Source organism: Sprattus sprattus (assembly GCF_963457725.1).
Source record: "Sprattus sprattus genome assembly, chromosome: 2".
Classification (NCBI taxonomy): domain Eukaryota; kingdom Metazoa; phylum Chordata; class Actinopteri; order Clupeiformes; family Clupeidae; genus Sprattus; species Sprattus sprattus.
Window position 1 is genome coordinate 30,468,079 of NC_137921.1, and position 14,587 is coordinate 30,482,665.

At 40.1% G+C, this 14,587-nt stretch overlaps 2 protein-coding genes across 4 annotated transcripts in view; one reads left to right on the top strand and one right to left on the bottom strand.

The window, feature by feature from the left end:
- Positions 1-850: 850 nt before the first annotated feature.
- Positions 851-6,214, bottom strand: rp2 (RP2 activator of ARL3 GTPase; the record flags this gene model as incomplete). Its single annotated transcript, XM_080860685.1, has 5 exons — positions 851-934; positions 1,051-1,136; positions 1,420-1,534; positions 2,757-3,425; positions 6,029-6,214. The coding sequence occupies 5 exons, from the start codon at positions 6,212-6,214 to the stop codon at positions 851-853; spliced, it is 1,140 nt and encodes a 379-aa protein (XP_080716811.1).
- A 3,727-nt stretch (positions 6,215-9,941) lies between these two features.
- The window catches only part of slc9a7 (solute carrier family 9 member 7), a gene marked incomplete at both ends in the record, with an annotated part of 56,894 nt that continues 52,248 nt past the window's right edge, over positions 9,942-14,587 (top strand). For 2 of the 3 annotated variants that reach the window (XM_080832995.1, XM_080832996.1), the window contains one exon: positions 10,038-10,224. In XM_080832995.1, the coding sequence (XP_080689121.1) occupies positions 10,038-10,224 (187 nt within the window). Of the gene's footprint in view, positions 10,225-14,587 lie in introns of all 3 variants that reach the window. The other variant, XM_080832994.1, reaches the window with a different exon arrangement.

Sequence of the window (14,587 nt, forward strand, 5' to 3'; positions counted from 1 at the left end):
ACATTTTAAACCTGGTTTGACACATGTACAAATGCTGCATCATTTGTTTTTTGGTCACAGGACAGATCAGTGTACTCTTGACGATTCCGAAACTCACAGATGAGACCAAAAAAAAAAAAAACTTTAGGGCAACTGTGTCTTAAAGTTGTTTCAATCATATTACAACTACCAAACATCGAGGATCATCAACAAAACAGATGGGTACATGGACATATTAGACAATGGATATACAAAATAAAAGACTTTTCAAAAGACTGACAAAGAGGCAAAAATGTCTCAGACACAGCGCAATACAATATTCAAAACACCTTGGTTGAACAACCTCTTGTCATTATCAATAACTACAATATATACATCTCAACCAGCTATAGAAAATCTTAGAAAATGTATCAGTAATGTATAATCATATATTGTTTTTTAACATTTTTCTGCTGTCTCTTGCTAGAACTAGAATTAAATAAATACCTAGTGACATTTATGAAAAAACACATTCAACATGCCAAAAGAACTAAAAATCAGATTGTCTTGTGTGCTTGTTTAAGTTTACTATCAAACTGAATGCTTTGCACGATAAAGATGACAGTTATTCAATGCATCACATACAGAATGGCGTGAAGTCAATGCACATAGAATAAAAGTACTATAAAGATACATTCAATAAATAGGCTCATCTGCAAAGGTAAATAGTGGTTTTGACAAGAGATAAGTGATTGCTGTAAAATGAAGTTGACTGTCCGCAACTAAATTTACAATACTGCCAGACAAAATTGGACGGCCAGAAAACTAATTATTATTAAAAAAAAAAAAAAAAACCTATATCGATGTGTTGTGTTATTTTTGTGCCTGAATATCACAAGCCCATTTGCATGTCAGCGAAGTTGAAAAAGTTGTCCACATCTCGGGAAGCTGTATCCTTGTTTTCAGAGACAAAAACCTGAGCAAAACACAAAACAGTTCAATAAAACTTTAACATCTTTGGAAGAACACAACTACATATCCATAACTCCTCTATAGATCAATACAGATAAATAAGGTGTTTGTTAGAGTTACCTTGGTTCCACTGAAGACATCACTGGCAATGTTACGGCAGGCCGCCACCACACCGTCTCCATTAAACTCCAAAGCAACAACTGCACCTATAGTCACAGATATCATCATCATCATTATTATTTATTCAGGAAGAATTGACTGAGCACTGGGCTCTTTTGCAGGAATGCCATGATTGAGTGTACATAATACAGATGAATAAACAAACCATAACAAAACAGACAAAATATGAATTTTAGCGCTGCCTATATAAGCTTTCAACTCAGTTCCACAGTGACTGTATATTGATGTTACAGTGCTAGGTGCTGCTATATCCTTGATGTAAAGACACTTGCCATGAGTTGTACATTTACTGACACAGGCTACTCTTACCTTTGGCAATCCACTCAATGAGGCTCTCTGAGTTGTTTCCAAACACTCTTTGCACATCCTCGGGACGCATGGACACTTCTTTGGTTTGTACCAGCGGAAAGCCCTTTGCAGTTGCCTGTGCATGGATGGACACAAATAACAAGGTCTTATTGAGAAATCGTTAAGGTAAAGAACTTCTTTTCTGAATAATCCACACACACTTCAGCAACCTCATGCAGAGTAAACTCTTAAGGGCTGTCAATGATAACTATAATGACAACTCTAACTATAAAAATATGAGCGTTCACACTAACCAACAATAACAAAAACCTTTCAGAAATAATATCCATGTTTTAATGTGATGCTTTAAAAAAATCTTTAAAATGGATTGGCTGTCAATGTTTTTATCATTCACACAATCATTTTTGAAAGTATTGCCCAACTACATTGTTCTTCATGTTGTTCTTGTGTGTGGTGTGGATGTTGCCATTAATATAAGCTAGGGCAATTTAAATCCACTACATCTACATCTACTACTAGGCCTGACTGTCAGTTCTTAGGTAATTAGTTTAGGTTGGAACCTGTACACATCCAGACTACAGCTGTTTAAACATGTATAATTAGTTACATCCACCAGTATTGTTTAGGGGTGGAAACGATCCACACAAACGCAGATAAAGAACTGCTACCACAAGTCACCTGCTATGAGAAAACCTACACCAGCTGAGAAAGAAACAGCTGTACAGGCCTTTCAGAGACTGCCACACCCAAACTATTTAGACAATGTGTACTACTTTGTAGAATTGCAGCACTCACATCTGACCCATCAGTCACAGAATGAGTCACAGATTTGTCAACTTTAATAGCGAGTGGAAAGTTAAAACATTTCAAAATGTCTGTGGTGTGAGGCTGAAGGAAGTGAGTGTGGGTTCCTGCTCAGGAAGGAGAAGCTTGCTACGGGCAGTAGTTTCTATTTCACCAGTTCTCATAGAATAACTTGCTAGTCTGTTAAAAGTTGTCTGAAAGGGGGCTTCATGGTAAGCATTACACAGGACGGACTACCGGTTGTAAATTTCCACACCGTAGTGGCAAACATATTTTTAATATTTCTACTCTCTTTTGTAGCCTAATCCCACCCAATACTAGATAGCCTTCTTCAGATAAAATCACCATCCCAGTGGTTGGACATAAGGTGCTGATCTCCTCTGTTAGTCCTTTGTCTTGTTCAGAATACAATTGACCTTAAATATTAGTTCTTCAAAATAACCACCCGGTCACATCCTTGAATAGATAGTACAATATTGTGAGTATTCTTTCTTTACTTGTCATCTTAAAAAAACAACAACACAACAGCTCACCTCATCGATGAGTTTTCGGGCATTGGCAGTTGTGTAGTCACCAGCAAAGAAGACAAAAAGGCAGGTCTCGTCACTGCCCTTGCGCCTGTTTCCTTTGGTTAGTGGGACGATGCTCCGTGCTACTTCAGTAGAGATTCGAATGGACTTAAACTCTGATTCGGAGTCTGGAAGGGGAACGTGGTCCAGGACAGCTACATCCTCCGGCAGCAAGCTCCAATTGGTCTCCCCGGAAACTGGAGTAAAATCATGGATGTTGCTCCAGTTGTTATTGAAGATGCTCAGGCCTGCGTCTTTGAAGTGGAAGGCCACATCAGGATAGTAGTACTGGTAGCAGGCAAACTTCATTCCCGTGGAGGACTCTATGATGGGTTGTGTGGCACAACACAGAAACACCTCCATCTTCTTGCAGTCTCGTGTACGGAACTGCTGGCAGGCGACCACACATTTAATGTCCTTACAGTCCCTGAAGAACACACTGCCCTTCACTGGTCCAAGTACTATCCTGCAGTTCACACAGTCGTCAATGGTGATAGTGGCGGAATTGTCAAACACGTATATGCAGCAGTTTTCACACTCTTGGATGACAAACTGTTGCCCATTCAGCTTGCCTGGCAAGCGCCCCACTGTGACATCCTTGAGGCCAGTCAGCATGAAATCTTTAGGATCAACCTGAATAAGCCAAGATAAAAAAAAATACCACTTAGTATATGCACACAGCATGGAAAATATTGTTGACTATCAAACATGTAACAGTGTGTGGGATATAGTTGCCAATCAATGTATGGCAATTACCTATAAAATGCTGTGAGGCAAGCCAAGTTTATTTAGATAGCACATTTCATACACAGTGGCATTTCAATGTGCTATATATATATATATATATATACAGCCACGGAAAAAATTAAGAGACCACTTCAAAATGATCAGTTTCTCTGGTTTTACTATTTATTGGTATGTGTTAAAGTAAAATGTACATTTTTGTTTTATTCTATAACCTACTGGCAACATTCCTACCAAATTTCAAATAAAAATATTGTCATTTAGATCATTTATTTGCAGAAAAATGACAATTGGTCAAAATAGCAAAAAAGATGCAGTGTCTTCAGATCTCGAATAATGCAAAGAAAACAAGCTCGTATTCATTTTTAAACTACACAATACTAATGCTTTAACTTAGGAAGAGTTCAGAAATCAGTATTTGGTGGAATAACCTTGATTTAAAATCACAACTTTCATGTGTCTTGGCATGCTCTCCACCAGTCTTTCACATTGCCGTTGGGTGACTTTATGCTACTCCTGGCGCAAGAATTCAAGCAGCTCGGCTTCTTTTCATGGCTTGTGACCATCCATCTTCCTCTTGATCACATTTCAGAGGTTTTTTTATGGGATTCAGGTCTCGAAATTGGGCTGGCCATGACAGGGCCCTGATCTGGTGATACTCCATCCACACCTTTACTGGCCTGGCTGTGTGGCATGGAGCATTGCCCTGCTGGAAAAAAGTTTTTCTTCCGGGACAACGTTGTACTTTGCCTGGGTGAGGTTTGTAAAAGACCATAAGGATTGAACCAAAGCGGACTGTAGGGTCTCCTAGTTCGTCTTCTCTGATGAGTCCAATTTCACAGTAGGTGCAAGATTCTGTGGCTTATAGGCCTCTCCATGTCTCCGTCTTACCATCAGACGACCATGTGTTGGGCAAAGCTGAAAATTGGACTCATCAGAGAAGACGAACTAGGAGACCCTCCAGTCCGCTTTGGTTCAATCCTTATGGTCTTTTACAAACCTCAGCCAGGCAAAGTACAACGTTGTCCCGGAAGAAAAACTTGCTTCCTTTTGCTCTGACAATGTTCCCCAACTCTGAGAAGTGTTTTTTCCAGCAGGGCAATGCTCCATGCCACACAGCCAGGCCAGTAAAGGTGTGGATGGAGTATCACCAGATCAGGACCCTGTCATGGCCAGCCCAATTTCGAGACCTGAATCCCATTAAAAACCTCTGAAATGTGATCAAGAGGAAGATGGATGGTCACAAGCCATGAAAAGAAGCCGAGCTGCTTGAATTCTTGCGCCAGGAGTAGCATAAAGTCACCCAACGGCAATGTGAAAGACTGGTGGAGAGCATGCCAAGACACATGAAAGTTGTGATTTTAAATCAAGGTTATTCCACCAAATATTGATTTCTGAACTCTTCCTAAGTTAAAGCATTAGTATTGTGTAGTTTAAAAATGAATATGAGCTTGTTTTCTTTGCATTATTCGAGATCTGAAGACACTGCATCTTTTTTGCTATTTTGACCAATTGTCATTTTTCTGCAAATAAATGATCTAAATGACAATATTTTTATTTGAAATTTGGTAGGAATGTTGCCAGTAGGTTATAGAATAAAACAAAAATGTACATTTTACTTTGACACATACCAATAAATAGTAAAACCAGAGAAACTGATAATTTTGAAGTGGTCTCTTAATTTTTTCCGCGGCTGTATATATCCTATATAAGCAAAACAAACATTAAAACAGTTAAAAGAGCATAGGAAAATTAAAACTAAAGAGCATAGTGAATAAACAAAGGTCAAAACATGTGTTTATTGTATTACACAAATAGGCCTACATGCATTTGTTCAATACGGGATCATTCAAATGCTCCGACGATTTTGTCTTCCTCTCACACGTCCACAACACCCTCTTCATTTTTAACACTATCCGAGAATTAGCTTCAGGAAACAGCTGTATTTGTTGTACAATTCAAAAGGCTATTTTTCCATAAGTAAGCTCTATTCAATACTGATGGATGCTGATTTAATGAGCAATTGTATAGCATGCGGCCACGTAAACTGTACGTACACTGTCTTTAAGCCGATAATGAGCTCTATGGATAATGTAACGGTAGCCAACTATAACTATAACGCCCAGTAGCGACTTGCATGCTTAATGCAAATATAAATACTCGAAGATAAACTCATGAATGAATGAGCAAAAGAGCTTATCACATATGAGCTCACATCCTTGCCAGCACAAACAGTGGCAGCTCCTTAAAATAGACTACTTTCCTAATCTGAGCCTTGCAAATTTCACGACATCTTGCAATCGACATGGCAGTTTGCTAGCTGAATTGTCCGAGTGGACCTTCAGTAGGGTATCACAGTGACAGGAGGCTGCACTTACTATGATGTTCCCAATGTTTTGCGGCTATTACTCCCGTATTTTCAGGTCGGATTAAGTTATCAAAGAGCTGTGAAACCATCTGTTGCATTGAACAAACAAACGTATCAACAGTACCTTTGGTCGTTTGTCCCAGCTATACTGTTTTGGTGCTTCCTCAGTATTGTTGGTACTTAACGCTGTGGCATTAACCTCGGTGCTAGTCGCATCGATATTGTTGGTTGCGTCCTCTTCGATATCCGACAGAGCAGGCTCCCTATCAGGACATTTTCTCCTGGATTTTTTGGAGAAGAAGCACCCCATTTCAACGACCAGTCAACTACCTGTTACTGACAAAGAAAGAATGGTATATCCAAATGTGCGTAGCTCTAACAAATAGTGCCTTTTTCTCAAGAGATGTTTGGATTACCCTGAAGCTTCAAAACATGCTCCGACTGCGATAGGTTGCTGTTAGTTAATCACGCACCCAACATCAGAGCTTCCCGTTTCCTTAATGTCAGACAGCCAATCAATGGCTTGCACTTCGTTACTTGGGAACAGCGAATCACAACAAAGGCAAAGGTCTGTCAAGGGGGGGTACCAGGAGCGAATCAAAATAGTAGTGTGGTCTCAGAAGTGGTAAGGGCGTCACCATAATGATATATAATGCTGTTTTTGACTTACCTGTCTCTCTGCAGTTTAGTAGCCTTCCATATATTTATGGTCAATGTATAAACTTTCAGGTATAAACATTAAATGCACAGGAATATTAACGCTGTCTTAACATCCGCTGTCAAAGTTTTTATTTCCTCTGAAGTAGAGGTAGCCTTAAATGGTTAAATGTAGAATCCTTATGGAATATATAAATAGGCCTATCATGATGTTGTAACAGCGGATGTCACGGATGTTGTTTTGTAGCTTATAACGTAAGCTAGGCCTACTCAATTAGACTAATTCGTTGCTAATTATATGGTCAGTTATAATTATAGCCACTGAATCCTTATGGAATAAATAAAATATCTTTATGTATAAAGATATTTTATTTATATGTATAGGCCTATCATGGTGTTGTAACAGCGGATGTCACGGAGTACACCTTGTTCTGTATTTTATAACGTAATCTAGGCCTACTCCATTGGGTTCATTCTTTGCTAATCACAGGGTCTGTTCTAATAATAGCCACTGAAATTAAAAGACAAGAGAAACGAATACAAGATATATTTTATGCTGTATCACAACCAACAAACATTGCCATTTATAGAATCTGGACTTATTGTGCAGACTGAGTGCATTTGTGACTTGTGTCCATAAAAGGTATTATTGACACTCAGAGTGAGAGAAGATGGAAGTAGGTAAACCAGGCGTTCAACATTTTTCAGGATGGTTTCGATGACTCAGAGGTCACTGCATACACATATGCAGCTCTCCTGAGCTGTTTTGCATGTGCCGTCATGGTGGAACTCCACGGCAGGCCAGCACATCATGGCCAAACTTAGAAGCCACAGTTTGAGATAAAATCCTAAAATTATTATTAGATTATTATTATTAACTGGATTGTTTGATAACTTTGATCTCAAGGTACAATACCTGATACATTTATCCCACAAGGTTTAACTGACATGTCGTTTACAAAGTATGTATGGAACTATTGGTTAGTGCCCTAGATATTGGAATTTGCTCATTTTGAATACTGTTTAGAGTACTGACTTGTTTTTTCATTCACACGAATTGCTTGGTATCAGAAGTCATTTGGAAATATTTTTCCTGACTTTGACACTAGGGGGTGTTATAACCCACATCATCAACTCGAAGACTACTATTTGGCATCACGTTAGCCTGGTTGTCCAGCCTTTGTTGCAATTATGACAAATGCAGACAATTATACTAGGATCTATGCATCTGGGCTCCCCCGCACTTCCACTTTTCATCACAATAGTCTACTTGAGAAATGTCAAGAGACCTACTTAGGTCCCTACCTTGATGTTACATTTACTTGCCATTCCCTATGGACAGAAAGAGACATCAAAATGTGAATCATGAAACAAAAAATGTATAACCAGTTATGTTTGGGAAGATGGCTACAATCTCCTCAATCTTAACATTAGCCTCTGTTAAACACAGCACTAAGAGCTTATGAGGCAGCAGGGCCCTGCAGCAGCAGCCTCTAGATTGATTGCAGGCTCACAATAGTTAGGGTGCAATTTGCTGAGGGCCGATTTTGTGTTTGAGGCCGAGGAAGTCCAGCCATGATGGATAACTGACTGGCCGTAGCCCCGCAGTGATTACAGAAATGAAATGCCTACCCAGCCTCCTTCACTCCTCTGGGGCTGGATGAAGAAGAGCCAGGGCACGGATCGATCCCAGCACCTGCCTCAAAAAGAGGCTCGTACCTCATTCACAAATGACTGATCTCCCTGCTATGACCGAAGCCAGGGCTGGGGAACGGGAGAGTGGGCTGGGGAAAAGAGAGTTCGATTGACATGGCATTCCCTAAGACACATGAGGAGGATTTTGTGTAGTTGTTGTTGATAATAATGGATGTTGTCAGTCATCCAGACAGTATAAGCCCTAAGAAGATGATTCAAAAGGTGAAAGGCTAAGCTAATCAAAATATAGCCAGCTGTACTCGGAGTTGAAATCCAAATAAATGGTTATAAATAAGTGGTTATAACATACCCTTACAGATTGACTGATGGATTTTGAATATGCACTAGAAACTTAATAAGCGTGTATTTTAACGTTTCTGTAGAACTTGTACTGAAAGTCAGTCAACCAACCTTTTAATTTACTACCATTGTACTTAATAACCAGAATCAGAATCAGAATCAGAATCAGCTTTTATTGGCCAAGTTAGTTTGCACAAACAAGGAATTTGTCATGGTGCAGTGGCTCTCTGTCAGTCTCTCTCTCTGTGCTTACACATATTACACAAAATATACATCACAACACAATACAACAGTGCAAAACAATACAACAGTGCAATGGTCAACAGTCCAAGAAGTCTAAAAAAGTATATACAAGGAGTATATACAATAGTGCAAAGTGGAGAGTCTAGGAAGAGCAGGAATAAACAGGTTTAATGATTTTGTTTCTAAATTATGGGAATGAGTGAATGTGTGAGGCACTTTTCAACCCTCCTATCTGCTTGCACTGAATAAGGAAAGAGCTGCAGAAAATGTCTATAACTACAATTTGTCAACTCATCAGTTTACCAAGTACTTCGGAAACCAGCAAATGAAAAAGGTTTCCTGTTTTTCAATGTGAAACATTTACAGTGTGCAGATTATGAACATTTTGTTGAGGTTTTTCTCCCTCCAGTTAAACAGAGTGGTTCCTACAAGGATACGTTTTGCTTCATCCCTGTCAAAACTTAACTATTTATTTTTCTTGGGGAAGTACCAAATATATAAAAAACACTGTTTTGTTCAGGTGAGCTATGTAACTACCTATAGTAACAGGTCGTGTTTTAACTGCATTTGAAACTATGGTCTTTACTAAAAGAACGTGGCACAGACCAGTATGTGCTGTGATTTCTGGTACAACTTGAGTAGAAAGACCATGACTGTCTGAGGTGATCTGCAAGCATAAACCAGTATGAGACCAACATCACTGAGGTTAAGACCACTAACAAAAACTTGCATTGGCCAAATATTAGATATCTTAGATCTTATGCCAGGATTAATAGACGCAGGCCCATACCCTAGGTCTACATTGAATACATGTTGATACATACAGAAACGTTGATATGGGAATAACATTTATATTAAAACGTGAAATTAGCTCCCTGGAGTAGACTGTACAACATAGCCTAATGTTTTATAGGCTACATGCATTAGCAATACATTAATTGGTCGGTTGATCTTTTGTCAGGGGGGGGGGGGGGGGGGGGGGGGCACTACAATTTCAAGCTGCAGTTGATGTCCACAGAACGGCGCAATGTGTCTTTAAAAGGCTGAACTGCAGACGAGGGTTTCACTGTGCCGAATTGTTTTCCTTGTCGTTACCTTACGCAGTACCACGGAGCAGCCAGCCAAAGGGAGCATCCTGCACCATGGACGTCGTCACTATACCAAAGCCGTGGAAATTATTTCTTAAGGAAAAAAAGATTGTTCTTGTATGCATTTTTCTCCTAAACCTTGCGTCCAAAATGAATGCCGAGGACAGTGGTATGGAGGAACTTGCCACCGAGAAAGAGGCTGAGGAAAGTCATCGGCAGGACAGCGTGAATTTATTGACATTCATTTTATTGCTGACATTAACTATTTTAACCATCTGGCTTTTCAAACATAGAAGAGTCCGTTTTCTACATGAAACTGGCCTGGCGATGATTTACGGTAAGACATTAGCTAGCTAGAGCAAGCCAGAATCGAAACCTTAAGCCCTTGTATGAATGATCATGTCTAGCTTGCTAGCGGGAAAGCTAAATGTAATTAATTTGAGCGTTATAAACTGCATATATTTGAGACACAGATTAGGCAAAACGTTTAATATCGTCAACGCTCAGTGACTATTCCCTGAAGGCCTATGTATTTTTCAGACTGTAATGCATAGATTCGCTCCAAAGGAACCACCATACGCACGATGCTCGCGTATTCCATGTGGTAGTAGCCTTCGGGACTGCTTCATTTCTGGAATGTACCAGCAGCAGTAGCTACAATGTTACAGTTTTGTTCAGGATGGAGCATCGTTCTACACCTTGTATTTCCACCGCGGGTGTTTCATATCAGAGATACGAGAGAAACGTGTCAAGTGGCGACTGGATCTGCATGATGCTAGCTGTGTTCCAAATTACTCGTGAGCTGTGTGTTCACTCTGGTTTAGTAAATTGGACATCTGCCACTAGCTCTCTAGCCCTGTTCAGCTGTAGTTGGTCAACTGTCTGTGGTTAGCTTTTACGGTCAAACTAGCTACGAGTCACTCACTCGATTTACGTATTAATCATTGGTAAACAAGGTTTTAGGCCCGTAGGTGTTATTGGTCACCTGACTACCACTTGCTGTCAGGTGAATGATTCTACAACAGCAGCCTAACCTACTTGCTGATCGCTTAGCTGTAATCCAATTCTATTATGTTGTTTAGTCTAGCTGTCTAAAAGGTCGACAGCCAAAGGCTTCTATAATATCATTCATGTTCATGTTATGGGCTGATTGCAAACCTGTCTAGACAAAAAAAAACAAGTTATTGCCAGATATAAGGAAATATCACAAACTTATGTCTTTACAACTGTGAACATGGTGAAGTAATTATTCAGTAGGCACTGTTTGTTGCTTGAAGTTCTTGATTTCATTGATGCCACAAAAACAGCCAAGCAAGGCAGTTGGCATGGCAATCCTCTACGTAAAATTCACATCCTGGTTTTAGAATTACTCAGCATTGTATATGTCGGTTTGGTTTATGTATTTCAGTACTGTAGAGAGGGCAGTTCTGGAGAGGCCATTCAAGTCAATGTGTTTGCAGGTTATAGAAAGGCAGTAGTCTGTGGGTGGACTTGGGGATTTGATTCATCAGGCAGCATCTGAGTCCTGTGATGAGAGGAAGTCATCAGTTGTAGGACATGAATGGGGCGGTTGTCTGACCAGTGTCATGTCTCCGCGGCAGTGGCCTTACAAACGAGCCGTGGGGTTTGGGGGGTAAATCACAGGCTAACCACTGAGTGGTTGTGAAAGTGCCTAGTCATCACAATCCTGTCTGTGTTGTAGTTACGGACGCTATTTGCTATACCAGTCAGGACATTGCAAATGATTGAAAAATATTAGTTTGAAGTTGCAGTATGTTCGAATTAGTGCTAGCTAGCTGTGAGATTGCAGAAGTGTGTGCGAGAGAGAATGTATGGTGTCTGTCAGTTGCCAGAAGCCACTGCCAAAATGATAGTATAGATGGGAGGATTGTTATAGAGGTATTACACAACATCAGAAGTATTATACATTACCATAGAGATCTTACAGTATTACTGTAGCTGTTTTTTTTTTTTACTAAGGGTAGCCATAGTATGTCAACTGATGAGTTTACTTTAGATAGATATTTAGAAATTGTATTCAGCTATTTAGTTTGTAAAACCATAGGTGCTGAATTGGCTTTGTTTGTTTGCTGACATGTGCTCCAAAGCTTTTTTGTTTAACGTTACACTTTTATTGACAGTAGTTTTTAGCAGCTGGAGGCAGATCTTGGTAACGTCACCGGGCCCGTTGGGTCTTAACAACATTGACATGGGAAAAGGTTACATGTGTTGGTAAATATGCCCATAGTCATGTTGTAGCTGAAGCTGTCAAACAACAAATTCTATTTAAATTGGTAGGCCAGATTACCTGCCTGGCAAAAATCGGGCAACGTCGGCGTCACTCATCAGCGATTTCAAACTGGGAAAGGCCACACCAATGTTTACTCTTGTCCTGCCGTCGCCTGTCCTGATTTTCATTTTGCTTCATGTCTTTGTTTATTTGACAAGGAGGATTCACACTCCCTTGCTTTCTCATGTGCTACATGATAACTATGATCCTTCTTTATCTGTCAATTTGGGTTCTCAAACTTCTCACAGCACAAAATGCTTAGCCAGCACCAGCAACCATCCTTTTCTTTCTTTTTCTCCGTCTTTCAACTGTCGCTACGAAATTCAAACTGCCATTTCATCGTAGAATCACATTTTGCCAGTATTGTCCCTTCTGGGCTACTGAAGAAAAATAGCGGCGCACTCTTTCAGTCATCCAGTACTAAGATTTTTGTATAAAATGTTTTCGAATGAACAGAGTAAAAGTTATCTTGGGTTATTTGAATATGAGTGTACAGGGGTTTAAAACAGTGCTCTGCAACATTTTCATTGCAGTAATGCTGTATCATGGTTTGTAAATCCAGAGGTTTAGACAGCAGCAAAAAACCACATGGTCAGACTATTTGTCCGATTTTTGGAAGCTAAACAACAGACACAGTACAACCTCTTCCTCGGCCGCCGACTGTGATGTTTAGAGATGCTGTGAAATTGAGATCATTACCTCTGACTCTGGCTGCCTGCCATCTAGCAGGTGAAATAAAACTGCAGTCCAACTGTTTTCCTTTTGATCTTCTTATTTGCAACTTGTTAAGAGAGTGAGCGTTCTGAGGATTACTGACCAGTCAGCAAGTCTCTTATTCCTGCTGAGGAGTGCTGACAGCCTTGTGACACACATGGTAGCTGACCTCAGGTCAAACTGGAGTAACCCTAAAAGGTCAAAATCTAGATGGCCTTTTTGTAGATCCACAGAAAACTTCAGACTTGTTGATTAGTGGTTCTGTTTGTTGTCAAAAAGAATTCAGTAAGTCATCAGTATTTCATTAATGTCAATCATCTGAAGTTAGTCCTTGTCCAAGTTAAATCTGTACACAGAGGAGAGTTTACCTGACGTGCCAGGCAGGACAGTTTTTTTTTTTAAATGGAGGTGATCATGTATATCTTGTTAGAATAACATTTCCAAATCATATTGTATTGATCATGGCTATGACATGGCGTGGGTGCATGTGAATGAAGGCCATTTTTAGGTACCTCAGCAGTAAGAGCTACTCAGTCTGCATTGATTCATTGCTGAAGAGGCTGTGATGTGTCAAGAGCGGCATGCTAGGCCTTCATTACCTGGTGAACCAACGCAAACACTTTGGTTAAACTTTGCTATTACTTTGTGTTCTTTTGGATGGGGGTATCAAAACAGCACGTTCTAAGGCAACCATAGACTGCGATGCCAGCCAAAGCAATTAACCATGTCACTCATACCAAGAACCTCTAGCGTGGCAGTCTGTCAGCTTCGATGCACTTACTACAAATGACATGGGGCTTCGTCTCTTCTTCTTCACCGATGTCTCAATGTGCATTTAGTTTAATGGTTCATCAAGAAATGTTACTCAGGCATTTTAACTTTAGCGATTTTATCCATTTTGTGTGCCAGTCATCTGAAGCATGATAACAACATGATTTACAAATATACATAGCCAGTAACGTCTCACTCTAACAAACCAAACAGTGGGCCCTTATTTCACTGATGTGCCACTGGCAACGAGCAACAAGCAAGCCAAGCCTGCAGCACATGAAATAAAGCTAATTCAGTAACTTGGTTAAATCATTCTGCTAATTTAATACCACGAGAAGGATCCTAAGCACAAACACGGTTGGGGATGGGTCAGCACTGCTCCCACACGCAACGCGATAGCTTCAGTTCATGTGTGACTTCCTTTATTTGATGCTTGTTGCCTGTCAATGAAATTAGGGTCCAGTGGGTGTGTTGTTTTTATGGACATGTGGAGGATAAGGCAGACCAGTGTCTGTACACTAGGGCAGATAGGTCTGCATAGCTGCCTGTTGGTGACCCTCAGTAAGGTCGCACCTCAGACTGTTCCAATAAACCAGGTTTTGATTGGTTTACTCTTTGGCCTGCCTGTAGCCCTGAATGGAAGAGCTATCATTTCTGGCTGTTATCATTGCTATGTATGTATGTTGACACAATACCACTCTATTATCATCTTATCTGGGAAGGCTGGTTTTGTTCTGCTGCAACTCATTAACGAATGATTGTTGCCGGAGATGCAGATGTTGAATGCAGGTTGTATTGTTGACCATTCTGCACATTTTGGAATTGTCCTGTTTATTTGGTAACTTTCCTTTGTGAGACAGAGCTTGGACCAATTCCCAGATCTGTTTTTTTGAGAGTTCAGTGTTATGACTTGTGTCCGCAGTGG